This window comes from Panthera onca, chromosome D4 (genome assembly GCF_046562875.1).
Source record: "Panthera onca isolate mPanOnc1 chromosome D4, mPanOnc1 haplotype 2, whole genome shotgun sequence".
NCBI lineage: Eukaryota > Metazoa > Chordata > Mammalia > Carnivora > Felidae > Panthera > Panthera onca.
In genome coordinates, this window is record NC_138351.1 from 17,363,561 (window position 1) to 17,386,472 (window position 22,912).

The 22,912-nt window shown below is 43.0% G+C and overlaps 1 protein-coding gene across 3 annotated transcripts in view; it reads left to right on the forward strand.

Annotated features, from left to right (window-relative positions):
- The window catches only part of RORB (RAR related orphan receptor B), a 392,263-nt gene that overhangs the window by 361,409 nt on the left and 7,942 nt on the right, over positions 1 to 22,912 (forward strand). For all 3 annotated transcript variants that reach the window (XM_060610056.3, XM_060610057.3, XM_060610055.3), the window contains 5 exons: positions 1,890 to 2,011; positions 3,414 to 3,546; positions 7,110 to 7,217; positions 8,730 to 8,840; positions 11,765 to 11,877. In XM_060610056.3, the coding sequence (XP_060466039.1) occupies positions 1,890 to 2,011; positions 3,414 to 3,546; positions 7,110 to 7,217; positions 8,730 to 8,840; positions 11,765 to 11,877 (587 nt within the window). The remainder of the gene's footprint in view (positions 1 to 1,889; positions 2,012 to 3,413; positions 3,547 to 7,109; positions 7,218 to 8,729; positions 8,841 to 11,764; positions 11,878 to 22,912) is intronic.

The window sequence follows — 22,912 nt, forward strand, 5'->3', positions numbered from 1 at the left end:
CAGGGGAGGAGGGAAACGTTCACCAGTAATGGACATCTGAGCTGAGTCCTAAAGCCTGTGTGTGGATTCAACTTCCAATTTTGCCTTAACCTGTCCATGTATTTGTTATGCCCACTCCTTCCTCCTTATGCCCTACACCCCCAAGCTTTCGTGGCAGAAGGCTAGAGAATTTTTAAACCTTGGCCAGTAGTTCCCAGGAGATGCCATAAAGGAACAGATAAAGAGTTTTTCATAATGCAATTTTGAGTGGCAGCTGTAGTTTTGCTTATAAACCCCGAAGCCTGTAAATTACTGACAAATCAGCACATCTTTGAAGATGAAAACAGACTACACCAAGAAGATAAAGGTTTGAAAACTAGAAAGCCATAGAAATCTTATGTTTTCATTACATACTGACTGAGAAATAGATATGTTTTTTTTTTAGCTTCTAAGTAATTAGACTGCCCAAGTGAAATTGAAAAATGATGAACCATGACATCTATTTTAATATGATGTATAAAGTAATTCCTGCCCTTTTTTTTTAACAACATAGGAGGATGTTCAATAAAATTTGCATATAGGATTTTTTAAAGAAAGGATTTTAGAATATGATAAGCAATGAAAGTCTAGAAATGCTAAATGAGGAACCCAATAGAGCATGACTATAATCCTAAGTTAGCATTTTGTAGCATCTCCTACATCTAGCACTTGACGGTTCTGATTGAGAAACTCTAGTAAACATTGAAATGGCTTCCTTCAGTAGCACTGACTCCAAAATTAAATACCTCTGTTTTGTGCCAATTGGAGTCATCGCATTGCTTCCCTGATGACAAATTCTACGGAATGTCCTAATAATGATAATTATGGGTACCATTTATTCAGTGTTTGTAATATGCCAGGCAGTGCGCTCTACAAGATTTTTTTTTTTTTTGGAAAGTTCACTAGAGGTGCAAGCTTCCATTTTTTTATTCTCTACATCACCAAAGCTCAATATATTTCATACCACATATACCAGAAGCTTAGCGAGGTAAAAGGAAGGTACTTACAAGCACTGCTTTAAGAGTTATCCTGGAGAAGTGAAATATGGCTATTTAGAAAGAACAGAAATTGCATTTGAAATGGCATGACCTATAACACTAGAAAAAATCTATTTCTCTATTAGCCAAGAACAGTTATCAGGCGGACAATGTGGTCATCTTCCTTTCTGCTCAGGCCCCCCCAGACAGAATCCCTGTGTCCTTTGGTTTCCCAAGATGTCGCCTTCTTCAAAGAGCTGGGGGGATTTTGAGGGAACCTCCTCACAGCTGTATCTAACTTCAGGGAACTCGCTGCAGATTTTTGAGAAATCTGCCGTGTCTGGTTCTGTTGCTCAATTTCCATACCTCCAAATCCAGAATGTTCAGTATTGAAAGTTTAATACCAAATACAACTCATTTGAGGTAAACAGCCCCCAAAGACTCGACTGTGTTTGTTCCTACTTTTTCGTGAATGTAATCATTTTCTCTTTTTAACCTTTTTAAAGAAAAGTTCTAGTGATTCTAAAGATATTTTAAAGTCTTTGGACCATACATGTGAAGACTGTTAGTGGAATTTTAGGCCACAGAGTAGGAAACGTGGTCGTTTGTATTTATTTTTAAAATAATTATTTGAACACTCTACAACTCATGAGCCCTCAGATTTGTGACCAAAAGGGGGAAGTAAAGGCAGTAAATTTTGATTAAAAGAGTGAAAATTGGGAGAAAAAAAAAAGGACAACAGTTTGGAGATTGTTAGAGAGTAAGTAGTGTTAAAGACAGTCGAGTACAACTGACGTGTCTCCAAAGGTATTCCGGTGGTAAACGTGAAGCGCTTGTTTCTTCGCAGAGCGAGAATGTATTCACGAGCCCTCAAACTGACATTCTTTCCCACAGATCGAATTGCACAGAACATCATTAAGTCCCACCTGGAGACGTGTCAGTACACCACAGAGGAGCTGCACCAGCTGGCGTGGCAGACCCACACCTACGAGGAAATTAAAGCCTATCAGAGCAAGGTACTCTGGGAAACTATGACAATGTTTCTCCCTGTGATGTCTCTATTTCCGGCTTTCTCTCTCAGCGTTATCGACATTTGGGGCTGGATAAGCCTTTGTGTAGGGACTTGTCCCGCACGCTGTAGGATGGTCAGCATCATCCCTCGTCTCTACCCGCTAGATGCCAGTAGCAACCCCCTCACACACACAGTTGTCACAATCAGGTGTCTCCAAATGTTCCCTGGAAGGCAAAACCGCCCCAATTAAAAAAAAAAAAAAAAAAAAAAAAACCACTGCCCTATTTAAGTGACCAGGGAGACTGTGCCCACATCAGATGACTTTAGAACCTTTTCACGGTGGCTTCCTGGGGCCAGGCAAGGAAGAGAAACGATTGAGAAACTATAGCAGTAATAATAGTTGTAAATTTATACTACAAAGGTATGCAATAAAGCACCTTTAATGTTTCTCTTGCCCTACATGTTTAAAAAGGCCAAAGGGGAAAAAAAAGACAACTCACCTCATTATTATTACCATTATTCTTTTGATTGCTACTTTGTCCATTAGAGGAGTTTTTAAGAGAAGGAATTTGCTGCTGTTATATATTCACGTTACTTTCCTGTGGGGTTGATAGCCACAATTACAAGATCTATTAGTAAATGACTGGTATTATCATTTTATTTTAAATAAAATATATAAATGTGTCTATATCTGAACATATGATTACAAAATACTGATTTTTCTCCACGGGAACAATCATATCTTACCCCTTTTATGTAAATAAGGAAACAAAAGCATAGGTATTGTTACGCTCAATAAAAAGCAGAATTAATACACTTGGATTTATGTTTCCAGTTCCAAAGAAAATAACCCCAGGATCAAAATACATTTCTGAGATTCTATATTACTTAAGAGAGTGATTTGATTTGAGGTCTTTTCCCGTGAAATTCTTTTTATACCAAAAAAGCAACCTCCGTAAGTTCTGGGAAAAGAACACAACGTAAAAATCTTACAGATTTAGTGTCTGCCAGGCACACATAAAAGTGACCGTACAGAAGCCTGGGAACGAAATCACTCGTCCTCAGTGCAAAAGTTTGTTTTCACAAAACGGACTAAGAGCCTGAGTTTGTTTAGGTGAGCAGAAGGAAGAGAAAGAGAGTAAAGAAACTGTACATATCTATCTTTACATATTATTGCAGTGTTTCCATTATTTCGGTCTCGGTACATTGACATTTGTGCCGTAGCAAGGCTCAAACAGGGCAAAACAGTCTGTTCGAAAATACTGTCTTGCTCTTTGGAAGGCATGGGGTAGAGTCCCACCTTGGGCCCCAAGTGACGGGTGAGCTCCAGGAGGGAAACCCTGAATGTTCCATTGACTCTCCACGTTGCTTTTGTTCCATGTACGTTGGTGTCTCGTCTCTTGAAGTCCAGGGAAGCACTATGGCAGCAGTGCGCCATCCAGATCACTCACGCCATCCAGTATGTGGTAGAGTTTGCAAAGCGGATAACGGGCTTCATGGAGCTCTGTCAAAATGATCAGATTCTACTTCTGAAGTCAGGTAAGCGAGGAGAAGATTCATGGGTGGGGCACCTGTTGTAGCCCGGGATGTGGTCAACCCTTTGCTCAGTGTTGGCTGTAGAAAAATCTTCCTTCCAGTATGTAGTTCATTTTTACCACCCACACTGTCAGCCAACTCCCAAAGGAAACTCTCAGTAATAAAAATGCCCTGATACTCATTCAGTTCCCCTTTGAAGTCAAACACAATTTTGCTTATTGAAAGTGGAGCTATTAATTGCGGAGGTTGAGATACCCAGCTTGACAGGCAGTGCAAGTAATTAGCGTGTCAAGGTGGCTGAATTGCTGAGCTGGCTCTAAAATGCACTACTTGCCTTCTGTTGGGGTCGGGGGGGGGGGGGGGCGCGGAATCCAGGCTAGCAGAGCTCTGCCTCTGTGGTCATCTCCAATCATTTTAATGAGGCTAGCCTGCAGCCAGTATAGACCCGGAGAAACTCCCTGAGCTCTAATCCTTCCCTCCCCTTCTTCCAACACATGCTCTGTGACACACGCACACTTAGGAAGGAGCTCAAGAAATTCCGCACGTGACTGACCTCGCAGATGGTATTACCCAGACAGGAAACAAATTTTCTTTCCCTGACCCCCACCTTTGAAAGTAGAAAATAAGAGCCACCATGGTGTTTGTTAACCCTCATGGACCTGGCCCAGAGTACTAAGCATAACGTGTATATGTGTGTCTGTGATAACGCACCTGCGTATGTTAATGTTTGCCCATGACAGCTCATTTAGTCTCGTGACACCAGTATTATTTCCATCTTACAGAAGGAGGGGGAGATTCAGAGACGTGAAGGGCTGTGTTCAATATCACAAAGCCAACGTATGGCAGAGCTGGCATTTGAACTTGGGCCAAATAGAATAGGTATAAGTCGCTGCTGCTTCCTCACCACGTGATTAAAGTTGATGCAGACCTTGACCCAAACATGAACTTGATCTATCAGTTATCTATTGCTGGCTAAAAACAACCCCAAAACTTAGTTAAGATGACGGTAATCATTTCTTTTGCTCCCAAAGCTACACTGTGAGCAGGGCTCAGCAAGGAATGCTCCATGTGTGTTCACTGAGGGACTTGACGGAAGGCAGGAGGATCCGCTTTTAAATTGTCTCCCTCACACGGCTGCCACTGTGTGCTGATTGACGATCCCGAGTTCGGCCAAGGCTCTGGGCCACAGGCCCCAGTTCCTCTCCATGTCAGTCTCTCCATGGGCCGCTTGGACTTTCTCATAGCATGGTTGTGAGGTTTCAAAAGCTAGCACGCCAAGAGAACAAGGCCTCAGTGCATCGCATTTTTCTGGCTTACCTTTAAAAGTCATGCAGTGCTATTTCCACCCCACTCTATTGGTCAAGGCAGCCATGATGGCCCACCTGGGCTCAAGGGTAGATGAATTGGATCTACCCCTTTTTTTTTTAAGTTTATTTATTTTTTTTTTGAGAGAGAGAGAGAGAGAGAGAGAGCAAGCAGGGGAGAGGCAGTGAGAGAAGGAGGGAGAGAGAATCCCAAGCAGGCTCTGCACCATCAGCACCGAGCCCGATGCAGGGCTCAAACTCACAAGCCGTGAGATCATGACCTGGGCCGAAACCAAGAGTCGGACGCTTAACCGACTGAGCCACCCAGGCGCCCTGAGCATGGATCCTTCTTGATGGGGGAGTGGTAAGGCTCTTAAAAAGCATGTGGGATGGAACATATTTTTGCAGCTCTCCTTGGGAAAAAAAAAAATCTGCCACATTTGATACGTGACCTTGAGCTAACCTCTGTAGATGGCAGCTTCCTCATTTGCAAAATGAAGAGGTGGACCAGGAATAATGAATTCCAAACTTACAATTGCATCAGCAGCATCAGAGGAGAATATTGACTGCTCTGAGTCGGAGGCATCATCTGAGGCCCATGGGTCTGAATCTCCTAGAAGAGAACCCAGAACCCACTTCACTGTCTTTCCAGCCAAGTCTCAGATATAACCAGTCCGTAGATTGACATTGGAGAACCACTGCACCATATAATCGTTTAACATCCCTGCTGCTGTAAAAATGTTGACTCTAGTAGAAAAGGCAGAGTACGTAACCTCCTTAAGCCTCCTATAACTCGCCTATAAGAAAGGGCTAATAAAAGTCACCCAGGAGGCACCTGGGTGGCTCAGTCGGTTAGACATCTGACTTCAGCTCAGAGCATGATTTCACGGTTCATGAGTTCGAGCCCCACGTCGGGCTCGCTGCTGTCAGTGTGGAGCTTGCTTCAGATCCTCTCTCTCTCTCTCTCAAGACAAATAAATAAACATTTAAAAATTCACCTGAAATGGTATTGTAAGGAACAAATAAAATAATGTAAGGGGCCAAGGAAAGTGACTTCCACCCTATAAATACTCAATAAACGGTACCTATTATTGTTTTCGTCAGAAAAACACTGTTTTAATTAATATTGACAAGTCCCCTTCTATGTGTAAGCCCCTGTGCTAGGTGGCATATAAGGGAAAGCAAGGAGAAATCAGCAGATCAAAAAAAAGAAGACAGAGACATAAATATTAAGTGGCAGCATAAGAAAGGCACCACGGGTTCCTTGGGAACACCATGGGTGTAACCAAAGCACCCGTATCATGCTCTCCTGCAAATTTGTGGTTTCTGAGTCTGGCCGTCACCTTCCAACACACTTTGGGGCAAAAGCCCATTTGTCCGTAATGTGGAGGAACTGCACAGCGCTGGTTCCTCAGAGCATCAATAAATGTTCAGAGGGAAAAACAAAGGTGGCAAACTAATTCATTCACTAAATATTTATTTATTTACGTGCCAGGCACTTTTCGAGGTCCTGGAGCTATACTAGTGAATGAAAAAAGCACCACTACCTGTGGCTGCGGACAAAGGTCCCGCCCTCCCCGGGCTAACAGTGAACTCAGAGAAATGCTGGGTCCATTGAGGTTGAACAAGTTCCTTCATGTTGGGACTTTCCCAAGCCTTTGATCTGTGAATGTGGATTATAACTCTCTGAAGTGAGATAATATTCAGCATTTTGCCAAAACTCCTTTGACCAAGAAAACTTCATTTCCAAGACATCAGACGTAAATGGTGCCCTCAAGAAACACCCTCAAGGGGTTCCTGTGTAAAGTCATCCTGTGCTGAAATATACATGGAGGATGTTCAAAACTGAAACAGAGAGCAAGTTTTCCCAACAGCAAAACTTCTACAAAAGTTAACAAACTGGACTTGCCTGCTGCAAAGCTCCTTGTGAATTCATGAGGGGAAAATACCTTTAATACTAGTCCAGAAAACAAAAAACAAAAGCTGTGTGTGCTTCCCCAACACGTCCTGTTGCTGCCCTGCATTTTAGCCACCTTTAAGGTATATTTTATCTTTAATTCCTCACGTAAGCATGTCGAGGGATTTCTTTCTAATATAGTTATCCTTTACTTGGGAAGAAATCTTGATGCGTTTCTGAATGTGCGTGTCTGTGCATCTGCATGGGTGTGTTTTAAAGTTTAAGTCTGTTGACCTAAATACAGTAAGAATTGCTTTACTATTGCACGTGTATACCTATTTTCTTTCTTTTTTTTTTATACATAGGATGCCTGGAAGTGGTTTTAGTGCGAATGTGCCGTGCCTTCAACCCATTAAACAACACTGTTCTGTTTGAAGGAAAATATGGAGGAATGCAGATGTTCAAGGCCTTAGGTAAGTTTACCTTTGGTGGTGACATAATTTTCTTAGCTGCCTTCAGTTTCTCCACTCAGATCGAAGTGGGTAAATGAGATGCCTTGATTCTTTAATGTGAACTGGTATCTCATTTGATAAGGTCTGGACCAGGCGAGCCTCCAATATTTTATCTAACCTGTGAGATGCACAATCGTGCATCCTAGTATGAAAGGCAGGAGAGAACCACAGACCCCGTTGAGATCGACCACACCTCATTCGGAAATCAATGAAGAGCTGAGATGTGTTCTAGATCATTCTTTGAAGGATCAATTTTTATTTTCCTTGTAGCTTACTGCCCCACAGAGTATATTAGGTAGACCTCTGGTGGTCCATGGGTGATCTCTTAAGTTTCTTATGTAAATCCATAATCATTAGTTAAGATATTTAATTAAAAGAAGAGCTTCTTCACTGGCTTCTCGCTAAGAGCACTGACGTTCTTCCTGTTAAGTCATGCAGCTCTGGAAGCACAGATAGAGTGGGTGCCAACCTGCCCCAAATGATCCCCAGACCTTTCCTGTGGGTGGGCACGGGCAGAGTCAGTCTTCGGGAGTGTTGTGCACCATTCACATCCAGTCATCAGTACACGGTGCAGATAAGAAGAACGTTAGCAAAGAAGGGCCGATGCCAGGAAAGGTTTTCACGATGACGGTGCCACTTGTTCCATACCCGGCCCACGGGCATCACGGAAGGCCAGTGCCCTTTCACCTTTTGTGCTGTTAGCTGATATGGTAGCTTACAGCAAGTCCATCCGACAGGCAGCGTTTCCCTTCTGCAGTTGATACACATCCATGTCATCTACAAGGCTAGACTTTCAAGAAAGGAGGAAAAGTCTTGGCAGGCAACTTGGCTGTATTTCCAGCTTCATAAAATAAACATGTACCAAGGATCAGTGTAGGGATGAAGCATTATTATGCCAAAATTCACAATTGCTAAACGACTGACCTGAAGCATCCATCAGAAAGCAGAAAGCAATGAATGCCTGCCCCCTCCGTAAGATTTCCAGGGAAGTTACCAAATTGAAAGGTACCTCATATTCCATCTATAAGACGTTTTTAACATCTCAGTTTGAGGCCTCTCGGCGTTCTAAATTGCCAGGTTCAAGTGCCACTAAGACTGACAGCCCTTGGCCCCTCATACATCATGTTTTAGGTTTTCTGTGAATGCTGTCTCTATACCAAAGGATCCCCAAATCACGTATTAAATTTTTTCTAGTTGGAGCTCATCTCAACATTACAAGATTAGATTTAGTTTATATCTTCCCAGGGGAATATGGCAATGAGCATACACCATTTCTGTCAGCCCCTCATTGGTGACGTCAACACTCCGTACTTGATCAAGACGTTTCCCAATTTCCTCATTCTATAATTATTAGGAACTTGGAAATATTGTTGCCTCGTGTGCAAGTCCTTGAGTAACTTTTCGATTATGGGAATTTCTTACTATTGCCCCATTCCATTCAAGTGTTCTCACTTAATCTGCCTTCTCTTACAGGTTCTGATGACCTAGTGAATGAAGCATTTGACTTTGCAAAGAATTTGTGTTCCTTGCAGCTGACTGAGGAGGAGATTGCTTTGTTCTCATCTGCTGTTCTGATATCTCCAGGTGAGGAGGTCTGAGGCTCTGTCTTAAAAAAAAAAAAAAAAAAAAAAAAGTCCTATCTTTAACGCGGATTATCCCCACTAAACCTAGGTAGTCAGCAGAAATTTAAAAGAACTGTGTTTACTTTGACAAGCTTGTGATATTTATGGACCACTCAAAGGAAAGTAGCCTTAAATTAATTAAAATGACCGATTTTGCCCCACAAGCAAGAGTAGGATGTGTGCTAAGGGTCACTCCAGATTCAGACAAGCGAAAGCATTTCTTAACAGATAAATGAGGACACACGGCGGCCTGAGTTACAGCTAAGTCCTATTTTGATTTTGAGAATAAAAGACATCGCAAAAAAAAAAAAAAAAAAATGTCCGGGAAGAAAAGTGAGACTTAGTAGAAATGTATTTAAATGAGAGATCCAGCATGAGGACAAAAGTAAATAAAACGTACACCTTCTCCTCTTTAAATACCTCTTGTGTTGGCTTGCCCACCTAAATTAGTGATATTCAGGGCTTTAAAAGGAGGTACGGACAACGGAGGGGAAAATGACTCCCTCTAAAGACTGGAAAAGGAAGAGTCTCTGATGTGCCAGTGGACATTCCAGAACGGGGATCTGTCATCATTTATCTGTGAGACCCTAAATGCTCAACCTCCCAGACCCTCAGTTTCCTCGCCTGTAAATAGGGTTTGACTTCATTATAATGAAGATCATTTCTACCTAGCTCTAAAATGCAATAAAATACCAAAATTTTCAGAGAAGGTAAGGGGTGACGGTTATAGGCCACACAGAATCGTAGCAATTGAAATGCTGCTTAAAATTATATGCCAGCTCGAAAATGTATAGATTGCTAATGAATACGTGGCTCCTTCAGCCAGAAGGAGAACTCAGTCTCTTAGCTGTCTGCTCGGTTAGAATTCGGCAAGGAGATGGCAGTGCCATTTACACTTCTCTGTTGGAACCCATTCCTAATAATTTTTATGGCCAAAAGCCTCATTCTTTCTATAAAATCCACCTTAGAGACGAGATTCCTTCTGATACCTTAGCATAGTTTTCAGTGGGGCTGGAAGAAATTAATCTCACCGGTGACGGTACATTGACGTGTCATTCTAGTGATATCTACCAATAACCCCAGCCTCTACCCTTCCTATCAGTGAGGCTTTATCTATTTATTTTTAAGTCTTATGAAGGTTTTTTTTTTTTAATGTGCTTCTGTTTTTTATTTAACCACATTATCAAAAATGGAAATTATCACTTGGCATGTTATCACTAACAGTTTCTTTTGTGGCTCTGTCTACAATCAAGCTGTTCCTCTAGGCCTCTTTTGGTTTTACTTTTTTTTTTTTTTTCTTTTTTTTTTTGAACCTGACCAAGTTTCCCAGGCCTAGAAGCACAAAGATAAATGGGAGAAGTGACAAGAAAGATTTATATCTGATAGCAACCACATGCCAAATAATTTTCCTTGCTACCACTTTCTTATTGCATTTGACTGCTTTTATGGAATATAGTTCAGCGTTAGATTCATTCTAAGCCTGTGGTTCTAAGATGAGGGAGGAGGCTTCATTCGGGTTCCTGCTGGCTCAAAGAACGTGTTGCCAAAGTTCACTGTCCTTGTTAGGTACGTTTGTAATAAGCCAGTAAATTCCTAGCAGCAAATACTTAAGACGTGGTATATCAAACCTAAATAATCCATGAAGATAATTACCCAAGATGTAAGGCAAGCCTGTTGTTTATAGGTCAGAACTCAGTTGAATTATAAGCCTTTTTCCAAACAGAACATACTATAGCCATCAAATTCTGCTGGGTTTGGAAACAGGACATTTCTTACTCTACCTAGTGGAAAATCTTCCAGTCCTTGTAGCAGACCCACACTCAGAGGCTTCTGAAACTCTCAAATACCTCGTCTGCCACCCTGGCCTAGTGTCACATTCAAAAAGAGAGGAAAGACAGATAGATGTCCTGCTCTATCTCATGCCAGACCCCACCCTTCCCCCAGTTCTTACCCTAATAGCCACGCTCTGTTCAGCTCCAGAGAGTTTAGGGAAGGGAGAGGGAAGGAAAGTTAATTTATTCTGATTGACAATTGTCACTGAAGGCTTTTGTGCTCACTTACGTAAGGGTTTGCTTAACTGTTGGCTAGACTTGTCCTTACCCTGTCTAGGATTACAGAATTGAGTTTCTTGCCTGACCTGAACTGTGTTCAGATGGATCACTTCCAAGTTCTTTTCCATGAGTATTTGTTCATCATTTGGAGACTCTAGATGTCTCTTCATTGAAGCGCCAACCTGAGGCATTGATGTTGGGCTGAATTTTGTCACCATGGCATATAAAGCTCCTTGGAAGAAAGGAAGGGAGGAGGGAGGGGGTGGGAGGGAATGAAGAGAGGGATGTTGGAAGGAAAAAAGAAAAGAAGGTAGGATGGGAGGAAGGAAAGGAGGGATTATCTTATCCACCATTTTAAAATTCCATGTAGAAAAACAGCTTAGTTAAATTTGGGGGATTAAATTTTTGAAATTGATACATGCAGATTCTATGAATTATAAAATAGTTTAAAAAGGGAAGGGGAATTATAGTTTAAAAAGGGAAGGGGAATCCTGAATACAAAAAACAGTCCTGTGCAGATTTTCTTACTTCTATAATTCATTTTCTTCATAAGTCACTGACTTCTACTTTGAGAGAATCTAAGGATATGTCCCCCAAAAAGAGTGAGAGATGTAAATGGTCACAGGCAATAAAAAAAAAAATACTGGTGTTTATTGGAACCATTGGGTTCTAACTACTTCCATCCTCATTTCCTGTGTCAGTGTATCTGGCATTACTGTCATCAGGGTATTTTTTATGAAATATGTGCGGTTATGTAAACGGAAACTAAGCACTTATATATGTAGGTAAAAGCTTATATCCCCTCCCTTCTTACCTAATTCTTTTCCTTTGTCAGACCGAGCCTGGCTGATAGAACCAAGGAAGGTCCAGAAGCTTCAGGAAAAAATTTATTTTGCACTTCAACATGTGATTCAGAAGAATCACCTGGATGACGAGACCTTGGCAAAGGTACGTCCTCAGATCGCAGAGCTGTGGCCACTCAAAGCACAGTGGCCAAAAAGGGCTAGCTATAAAGCAAAGGCATTTATCAGCAGCACAATTTCTGGAAGTTACCAAAGGTGCATAAATGTTGAGGTGGCCATTTTAAAAGGGAGACTAGTAAATTATAATAGATTGAGAGGAGAATGACTTTCTTAGGAAAGGATGATATTGATGGATCTGAACCCCAGGCATAGGAAGACAAGCAAAGAAACCTAGAGCGTTTTATCTGAAGAACAAAAGCATGAAGCAGGGAATCAAGCCTTCAAAATTGACATGTGATGAAGGAGGAGACTTTGTGTCACTTCAGAAGTCAGATGCGGGCCAAAGTTAAGAGCAAGTAGATTTTTATTCAAAATAAGAGAACTATAAAATGATAAGAGGGGCGCCTGGGTGGCTCCGTCGGTTAAGCGGCCAACTTTGGCTCAGATCATGATCTTGTGGTCCGTGAGTTCGAGCCCCACGTCGGGCTCTGTGCTGACAGCTCAGAGCCTGGAGCCTGCTTCGGATTCTGCGTCTCCCTGTCTCTCTGCCCCTCCCCCTCTCACGCTCTGTCTCTCTCTCAAAAATAAATAAACATTAAAAAAAATTTTTTTTAATGATTAAAATTGCTGACCAGAGGGGTACACCATGGTGAGGTTGTGAGCTCCCTGGCATTGGTCATAGTCTAATAGATACCGCTTGGCTTCCTCTCAGGTGTCTTGTAAGTCAGAGTCCTTCCCAGAGTAGAACACTAGACTGATTACTTGTACATTTTCCTTCAGTTCTAATCTTTTCACACAAGATATGCCCTGGGGTCCCTTCAAAATGGTGAAGAATCCCAGGGGCAAAATGCCATCAATTTCTCGGTTCAGCTTAATTAACAATAGTGATCTTTAAGAAGAGATGTTTACCGGAGTAGAATCCTCATAAGAGGAAGTATATTCTCATGATTGATACTCAGCATTATTTTAGATCATAAAGTATCTTTGATTTCTTAAGAACTGGACTTTTTTAGCCAGTAAGCAACTAGGAAATGGGGCATATTCTGGGTTAAAGATGATAAGAATCCTAGTCTATATTTATAAACATTAAAACCCTCCCACTTTGCTCTTAAAGTTTTATTTTTAAAAAAGGGGGAAGACTCTCTCTGAGATATTATCAGATATGACTTCACACATACAGAGGCTCCTATAAAAGAAAAAAAAAACCTCTATGAATCAAAGATGCTGTTTCATTATGGTGACATTTTTATTAAAATGAACACCTCATTTTACAGTGAAGAGTGATAGTTATCTTTGGTAGAACTTTCTACTTTTTATGTGAGCAAGGACAAATCACCTGGTCTCTGCACCTCAGTTTTCTTTGGGTCTAAGGCAAACCTTCCACATGCTTGCAGATCTCCTGGGCAGAAAAGATGGTTATAGAAATATATGCATCTGTTTCTATAATCGCTCTGCAGAATATACCATAAATACATCTGGCCACTTAATGGAAGGGGATGTTTCCTGCATTTTGGATGTCCCAAAGACCTCCCCATATTTGCTATCTTAAAATTAAGGCCTTGGGGCGCCTGGGTGGCTCAGTCGGTTGAGCGTGCGACTTCGGCTCAGGTCACGATCTCACGATCTCGCGGTCCGTGAGTTCGAGCCCCGCGTCGGGCTCTGGGCTGATGGCTCGGAACCTGGAGCCTGCTTCCGATTCTGTGTCTCCCTCTCTCTCTGCTCCTCCCCCGTTCATGCTCTGTCTCTCTCTCTATCTCAAAAATAAATTAAAACGTTAAAAAAAAATTTAAAAAAAAATTAAGGCCTTGATGTGAGGATAATGAGCAAATCATTTTTTGCTTTTGTACAGATGTTTTGAGGTTTAAGATATTACAGTGCATAAATTCTCACGCTTACACCATCTTCTACCTCCTGGTGTTCTAAAGGTGGCAGTCGGAGGCATTTGCTATAGAAAGGAGACAGAAATTGAAGCATGAAAGATATTTAATGGCAACAAAAAATAAAAATAAAACACTGACTGTGGGTCACCTCCCCTCTCCACTCGCCATCTTTCAGGGGAGAAGTACACAGTTCAGTCCTATTCTTATAAAGTGTTGTCAAACTGGGGAGCAGAGAAAGAGGTTAGGAGAGGATTATTTCTTGTATAAAGTTCACTGGAGCCAGATGACAAAGCATTGCTTCCACAGGTCATGTGTAGATATAGGGGTTTGTGTGGCCCCTCCTTGTAAGTCAGCATTTTAATAGGATGCTCTGTGGAGGGACCATGAAACTAAGGAGGGACCACCAGCTAAGCTGGAGGGACCATGAAACAGAATGAGCGCTGGATTGTAGTTTATCCCAGTCCTGAACTTTGTGGCTTTGGCTGAGTCATTCTATTTGTCTAAGTCTCAGGTTCCTCAGCTGTCAAGGGCTGGGGTGGCAGGAGGGATGGGTGTCTCAGGTTCCTGACTGCTTTAACCCTGTGAGGACCCTGTGCTATCGATGTATAGGCACGCCCTCTCATCGTGCCCGCTAAAAGAAATCATTTTATTTGTCTATCCTACCACAAATTCTCATCTTTGCAGAAATTCTCCTTCTGCCTTCATAGCCATGGAACTCTTCGGCCTCTACAGTGCCTCTATAACAGTGCCAACCGTTCTTAATATTTGTTATTTATAGACCCCCTGGGGAGCCTGGCAAACATCATGAAACCCATCTCTAGAAAAATGTGCGCATACCTGACTGTGGTATTCAAGTCTGGATAGTTGGGGTACATCTGCCTTCTGGGTGATGTGCAAAGACTTTTTATAGTGCCGACCAGTTTGCCCCTGAAGGAATGTAACGGACATCAGGTGAGAGAGGCAGGGCTCGGATACAGTCACTGGGCTTCATCCTGAAAGAACAGTCTCCACCACACTTCAGCCGTGCTCACTTCCTGAAATGAAAGTTCAAGTAGCCGTGCCTTATCCTTTTGACCAAACTTGGACCTAGGGACGGTATGAGAATTCAGGAATTCTGTATCCACTCACTAGACGATTTCAATCCCAATATAGTAATCATTTTGTTGATTTAGTTATTTATATTAAAAAAAAAAAACCCTTTTGGAGAATTTATTTTCCTTTCCTTATCAGCATCGTGATGGTATGTAGCATATTTATAATAAACCATCAGAACCATTTCCTAGCTGAGTGACCCTGCAAAAGTGGCTTAACTTCTCTGTGCCTCAGCTTCCTCATTTGTAAAATGTGACTAAGGATAGTGTCAAGGTCATGTGGTTATTGTGAGGACTGAGTGGTATTACGTGCAAGCAAGCTGCACGTCCATAATAGGTACGGTATGTAAGTGCTATTGTTGTAGCTGTGGACGGAAGAAATTCTGTTTCGGCAGGGAAATTTTTATTGGAAGTGGTATTTTGGAGTTAATCACGAATGGATGAAAACGCAAAAAATGGAAGCTGGGGGCGCCTGGGTGGCTCAGTTGGTTAAGCACCCAGCTCTTGATTTCGGCTCAGGTCATGATCTCACAGTTTGTGGGATGGAGCCCCACGTTGGGCTCTGGGTCGACAGCACAGAGCCTACTTGGGATGCTCTCATTCTCCCTCTCTCTGCCCCTCCCCTGCTCATGCTTCCTCTCTCTGTGTGTCTCTCACAATAAATAAATAAGCATTTTTTAAAAATGCAAGTTGGAGGGCTGAGGAGATGGGGTTTGGCATTCTAAGTGATGGGGAAATGATAAGAGGTAAGAAAGTACAAGGTATATTTGAACTATGAGTAATGGTTAGATCTGTCTGCATCCTGGATTTGAAAAGCCAGGAAACAAGAGGACACTGGTCACTTTCGCTAAGCTCATAAAAATAAAAAATGAAAAAAAAAAAACCCACAACATATATATTTTTAAGCTCCCATCTGTTCTCTGAGTTTCACTTTCCCTGTCTAGGAAATGAGTAGGTTGGATTGGCTGGTCATTAAGGTCCCTTCTGTAGAATGTTCTTTGACTCCAAGAGAGAAAAACAAAGCTTGCTCCTGACATCTTCATTCATCCTCTAATAGTGCAACGGACTCATTTTAAGGACTTTTTAGTAATTCTACCATTACAGCTAATAAGGAAATAGACTGCTCTCACCAGGTCTTAAAGCTTCAAAGTCTTGAAGCTACAGTGATCTAGCTTAGGATGATATTCTGGCCCCAAAGCTGCAAAGAGCACAGTGTTTTCGAAGCCCCCGGCCGGAGCTCAGCATTCCTGTCAGGCCTTCAGCCGGGGCTCCATCACCTTGTGCTTTGGGTGCTGTGGTGGCTCAGTCTGAGGTGTTTACTTCCTGGGAGAGGAGCGTGCTGGGGGAGTTCCTGTTCCTGTGGTTCTCCTTCTCCGCTCAGCTGAGACCAGCATGACCACTGCCAGGGTGCGGTGACTATTTCAGCTGCAGACTGGTGACAATTCCATTCTCTGGCCTCTGGGCTTCCTTTATGACAAGTCACTAAATCTGCCATTTTTGTTGCTCAGACCAGAGGACAGAGGGTGAAGGAAACAAAGGAGCCAAGTTAGTTCGGGCCAGGTTGTGGCAGCACACTCATGGCCAAAGGCAGGGCTTTGATCCGGACGACTTGCTCACATCCCAGCCCTACCCTAAGTGCAGCCTCTGGGTCAGGCCATAGCTGGAGGCTTGTTTGGTAAAGTCTTCAGCCCCTACTGTTGAGTCTCCTGGATAATCAGAGTCGTGAGATATTAGGCAGTATATTTACTTTTCCTAGCACTCCTGTAAAGACACGCAGCCCTCCTGAAGGTATGTTCTTGCCCCAGGCTGTACTGAGAAGTTTACAAGTAGCAAACTCCGTAACAACACATATCCAATGGAAAGGCGTGGAGAGCTCGTAGGGCAAGTTGGACCCCCAAGCTCACTCATCTCGCCGTATGCAGGGACTGGAGGGAGTGCCATTTTATTTTACCACAACTTCAGCGACGACCATGCCTTCAGTGCACTTCTCCAAGCAGTGTTCTATTGCTCGTGCCTTGTCATGCCCTATAGATGGGCCACGCCACCCTTCTGGGTGTTTTTAAACATACAGCTCCGTGCTAACGGAACTTCTAATTCTTCTGGAATATGGAGGAGTCTAGTTATTATGCTAAAGCTCAGAATGTCTCTCACTCCTCTCTTTCCTCCTATTCCTGGATGGGAAAAGTTCTTACCTGCCCCTGTGGCTTTCTCTCTTCCACTCTTTTTAAGCCTTTGCTGCCAGGGAAGGTGTTCCACCACAACCCTTCAATCCATAAGGTAGTCGTCTAAGTTTGCACCATGTTAATGAAAACACAGGAGAGAGCTCAGGTAAACTGTGGAAAGAGATTGTCCTGAACAAGAACAATGTTTGCACCATGTGGTGACAAATCTGTTTCTTTGAGGTTCATTTTCTCAGATCTGGAAGGCTCTAGCCTTCCCAGAGAGAACTGTGAGGGGTTGAGCTGGGAGAGGTACAAGCCAACAGATACACTAACGTCTTAAATCCTGAGGCCCTTTCTAGCATAACAGCAGCAAAACTGTACCGTCAACAGAGAGAGGGAAGCCTCTCTTTCTGCTGTAACAGAACCAAGATAGTAAATAAAACCTGACAAGATGGAAGGCTTAGACAGCCCTATTTCACATGTTAACAAATTGAAATTTTACCTGAAAGGAGTCATTCCTGGTCACTCTCACATTAATGGTGTGCTTCTGATTTAGATTTAGAAAAAAAACAAAAACAAAAAACAACCATGTTGATTCACAGATAGAGTCTATGGAGCAAATCCTGACTGAGAGATGGATGAGAACTGCACAGCGTCATTTACATTGACCTTCGTTGTTTTCTCAATGAGGTCAAAACAGACTATGTCCTGACTAATAATGGAATGTTGCTATCTAAAGTCTGCTTTCTTCTTGGAAGACACTAGGTGTTATACTAGAATTCTTAATAGGTGGCTTTAGGGATTTGGGGTCACTTTAATTTTAAAGAGCAGTCTGTCCAGCAAGTACTTGGGAGCCCCTACCCAAATGATGAGCCTCCTCATTCCTCTTTCTGTTTGGCTAGGGCTTTGTTTCACACTTGAAAATTCCTGTGCTTTCTGGGGTGCCTGCGTGGCTCACTCGATTAAGCATCCAACTCTTGATTCCAGCTCAGGTCATGATCTCATGGTTCGTGGGATTGAGCCCCATGTGGGGCTCTGCACTGACAGCGCGGAGCCTGCTTGGGATTCTCTCTCCCCCTCTGTCTCTGCCCCTCCCCTGCTTGTGCACTTGCTCCGTGCATGCTCTTTCTTTCTCTCTCTCTCAGAAATAAATAGACGTTAAAAAAATTCCCATGGGGGCGCCTGGGTGGCTCAGTCGGTTGAGCGTCCGACTTCGGCTCAGGTCATGATCTCACGGTCTGTGAGTTCGAGCCCCGCGTCAGGCTCTGTGCTGATGGCTCAGAGCCTGGAGCCTGCTTCCAATTCTGTGTCTCCCTCTCTCTCTGCCACTCCCCCGTTCATGCTCTGTCTCTCTCTGTCTCAAAAATAAATAAAAACATTAAGAAAAAAAAATTTAAAAAAAATTCCCATGCTTTTTAAAGTATAACACATGCTGAAAAGCTCTTAAATGATAAGTAGATAGCGCAGTGAACGATCACAAAGGTAACATACCCACATAACCACTTCCCCAGGTGAAACCGGGCACCCCAGAAGGCCTACTTCGGCTTCTCCGGCTTCCTCACAATGGTATTTATGCTTTAAAAGAACCCAAGCATAGGCAAAACTATAGAAAGCAATTCAGCACGTCGCTCAAGATTTTAAATTCTGAATCCATACTCAAGAAATACAGCTTTCTTCTGGGGTAGTTTTCCACCTCAGCGTATGTTTATTAGGAGCATGTGCTCTGTGCCAGATGCAAGGGAGAAAGTGGTGATGACACATGGTGGTGTTCCTGAGCGGTTCCCCTGCAGAATTCCTGTGAAGGATCAGATTATTTTGGTCCATTTTAGCCGTCCGGAGTTTGCTGGCGTGCACCACATGGCTAACACCCAGACATCCCAGAGGTTCTCCATTAGACTAACGGTCCGTAAATGAAAAGAGAGGTCTTGATGCAACTTCCCACATGTCAAGTTGGAAGTTGGTGCATTCATTAGAAGTCTGTGATAATAGGAACCAACTCACACTAGCTTAAGCAAAAAGAAAAAAATAAAATAACGGAGAGATATCTCGTGGAACCTAAGGATGAAAACTCGGCCACCATTCAGGTTGGCCCTGGAACCAGGAATCGGAAAGCCTTCCTTCTTCTCCCCCACCCTGAATACCAGCTGAGTCTGCTTCCCTGGTCCACGTGGTGAAATACAGCTAGCTCTCAGCTTCTTCACTTACTGGAAGTTCCTGCTACATTTCGAAAGTAAGCTGCTGGCTCTCGGTCCAATTCCAGATTCCGACCGCAGATGAATCGATGTCCACTGCCACTTTAGGTGGCCAGCTCCACATGGATGCCAAGGATGGGGTGAGGAGGGGCAGGGAAGGCTTATGACCTGATAAATATTTCAAATCCGATATTCCAATTCTAATCCATGTGTCTAGGTCTAGCTAAACATAAAGAAATAAGGAAATAGCAAAATAAAAAATATAGAAAAGCGAGTGAGCAAGTGAAATGGATATAGTTAGCCTCACTTGATGTGCCCTGTGTTTATCAGTGATTTTGAAGTTTCTTCCACTTTGGTCAAACCATCGTTGGCTTCCTGCTTCAGGTTGGAGGGCATCGCAATGGCCGGGAAGCCCGAATGAACAAAATCACTAGTTTTACCCTCTGCATGTTCCATTTTCCATATCGAATGTACTAGTTATAAAATTGTGGATTTTCTCATAAAACCACTCCCTAGAAAGAAGCATAGGATTATTAGCCCTTCTCCAACAGCCGCTTTTTCTTCTGGTCAACCCCTGTAGGTATAAGCTAAAGCTTCCTTATCTTATAGGAAATGTTTGGTCATAAGAGAAAGAGGAGGGTGAAAATGCCTTTTTCTAGACCCTCTGTCTACTCCTGCTATGGGGATTATTTAAACATGAAGACATTTCATGATGATTTGAAATCGACTACCCCCTCCATCTCCAAATGCTTCTGGATCACCTCCCCAGCTGTTTAAAAAGTTGTTGAGCCATTAACTGCTGCTGAGGCTGCTCTAAACTCCCTTTGAAATGGGGGTCCCCCAGCTGCGGTACATAATATTAATGAGCAAGTAAGTGACTGCCTGCTGCTTCCTCCACCAGGCCCTTCTGGGCTCTGACAAGTGCTGCTGCTGTGTCCACATGGCCTCCTGGCCCTTCCCGCCTCCGGAGTGATGGATGCCCCTGTCTGTCAGAACTTCTATTTCCACAGCTGACTGGAGGCTTCTAAAACAGCCTCTTCCAAGAGCACGCAGGTTAGGGTGCTCTTTGCTCAAGCAGCCCCACTGCCCTTAAGAAAAAGTTATCCTCACCATCTCGGCCCATTATACAGATGAGCAGCAGGGATAAGATCCAAATCCCATAAAAGAGGGAAGAACTAGGACCCGAACCAGACGTTTCTTAAACCCCAGTTTGGAGCAGGAAGGAAGCAAGAGTCCATATTCATTTTCCAAAGCCGAACTCATGGCTAAATATTACCAGTGCAAATGAGCAACTACAGAAGGGTCATCCTCTTATGCATCTAATTTCTCATATCTCCCCTTCACTAAAGGAAAAAAAAAAAGTTTTAAGAATTATATAGGATGCTACAGAGGGTTACTGGAGGGATTGTGGGAGGGGGGATGGGCTAAATGGGTAAGGGGCATTAAGGAATCTACTCCTGAAATCATTGTTGCACTATGTGCTAACTAACTTGGATGTAAATTTAAAAAAATTAATTAAATTAAAAAAAAAGAATTATATAGGCTTCTACTTTATACATCACAGTTTATTAGATCAGCAAGTTACTTTAATTGCTCCAAAAAAATGATCATCCATATGATGTTGCTTTTTCATTTCACCAAAAGTAAATGGCTGATTTCCCCATACATTAACACGTGACTCCATTTTCGGTGCTCAGTTAAGGCTTACGTTGGGTTCTTGCCCCCTGATTGAGCATAGCCTTGACTGTTCCTCTCTTTGAAGGAAACATTATGTGGAAACGGAAGCATAACACCTAACACATATATGGCCACCATGTGCCAGGCACCGCTATAGACAGTTTGGATTGACCCAGGTAACCCTGACAACAATCCTCTGAGGTAGGGATCGTCTGACAGATAAGGAAGCTGAGAAGTTAACTGACTTGCCCAAGATCACACAGCTGTAAATAGCAGGTCCGCGATTCAAACCCAACAGTTGGGCTTTCTAACCTATAGCTCTTGTTTTTGTTTGTGTTTTTTTTTATCACTAGGCTAATCTTCTCTATGTTGTATTTGTGTGTCATAGGGAACTCAGAGAATCCCATTACCGGTCCCCCCAGCAAACTAATAGAGCTAAGCAAATGGAACCTCCCTTCTCTGGGAATGATGATTCTGTCTGTGCCTCCTGAAAAGGAGCTGACTTTCCATTTGGCTCCCAGGACTGTTTCAAATTTAATACAGAATTAACTTTTCAATTTTGAAAATTGGTTGTAAATTTATACGATTTGAACCTCTGTAATAGTTTTTTTTTTAAGTTTATTTGAGAGAGACAGAGACAGTGCAAGTGGGGGAGGGGCAAAGAGGGAGGGAGAGAGAGAATCCCAAGCAGGTCCCATGCTGCCAGCAGAGCCCCACACAGGGCTCGAACTCACGAAACTGTGAGATCATGACCTGAGCCAAAACCAAGAGTCAGATGCTTAACCGACTGAGTCCCCCAGAAGCCCCTATAATAGTGTCTTTTAATGTCCATTCCATGGACCCAGTCCATCAGTATCCCAGGAGATGTTTGTTTCAAACGTGGAGTCTCAGCTCCACCCAGACTTACTGAAATCGAGTCCCTAGGGGTAGATCCCAGGAATCTGCATTTTTAGGAAGCACCCCAGTGATTCTTATGCAGAGTAAAGGTTGGCAGTCATTACAGAATCACATCTGGAAGTTTCAGGAGCTCTGCATAGCATCAGTTCAACTGCAGATGATTATAGAAAGCTTTCAAAACCTCCCCGCATTCAATAGCTATTTCAGGGAGACCGTCATGTATAAGAAGTGTTCCAAATTGTAGTCTCCGTCTGTGTGAACCAGTTGGTTGAGAGAGCTTGGATGATTTCCCAAGGGACTTTAGCTATGTGGACACTGGGATAACCTTTACCTGTGAAAATACGGAAAAGACACCATTTTCCACCCTGGAACCAAAGTGACTCTTTGATCGTGTGATTCTTATCATCTTTCCTGCTTGCCCGAAACCCTTCCGAAGCGTCTTAGCATACACTTGCGTATTCGGGTCCCGTCCATCTCTCCAGCTTTTCCCTCAGACCTGCTCACCCACACTGCTCAATTCTTCCAGCGCGCTAAGCACGACGCCATCTTTATGCCTGGCCCTGCGGCATATCACGGACCCCAACGTCTGTTTGGCTCTTGCTTTTACTTCAGAGCTCAGCTTAAATGGCACTTTCTCGGGGAGGCCTTCCCTGGCCTGACAGAAGAAGGCAGAACGTCCTATTACCTACCACTTCTAGATCATTCCTGCATGGCACCCACCGCAGGTTTTCAGTCTGCTTTCGACTGTGTGGTAACGTTACTCACATCTGTCTTCACAAGGTGGCTGTAAGCAGAGAACCGTACTGTCTTGAGCATTTTGGCAGCTAGCAGAGTGCCTGCTACGAGTTTAAGTAACTCATAATGTTGGAAAGAAAGTCTGGCTTCTCAGTCTAAAACTTTACATCCACTCCATAAACAAAGATTTCACATTTCTTCTTGATACCCCTGTCGTTAAATAGCCCTGGAAATGGAAGGTCTGCACCCCAGATTTCTTTATGTGTTCTAGACCCCTTTAAGAATATGTCAACAGCTCTAATCCTTATGGTATTTTGAATGGCTCATAGTGTGGTTACATGGTCATGAGTTGTTAAAAGGAAAGTTAATGAATGTGGAAATTTCTGA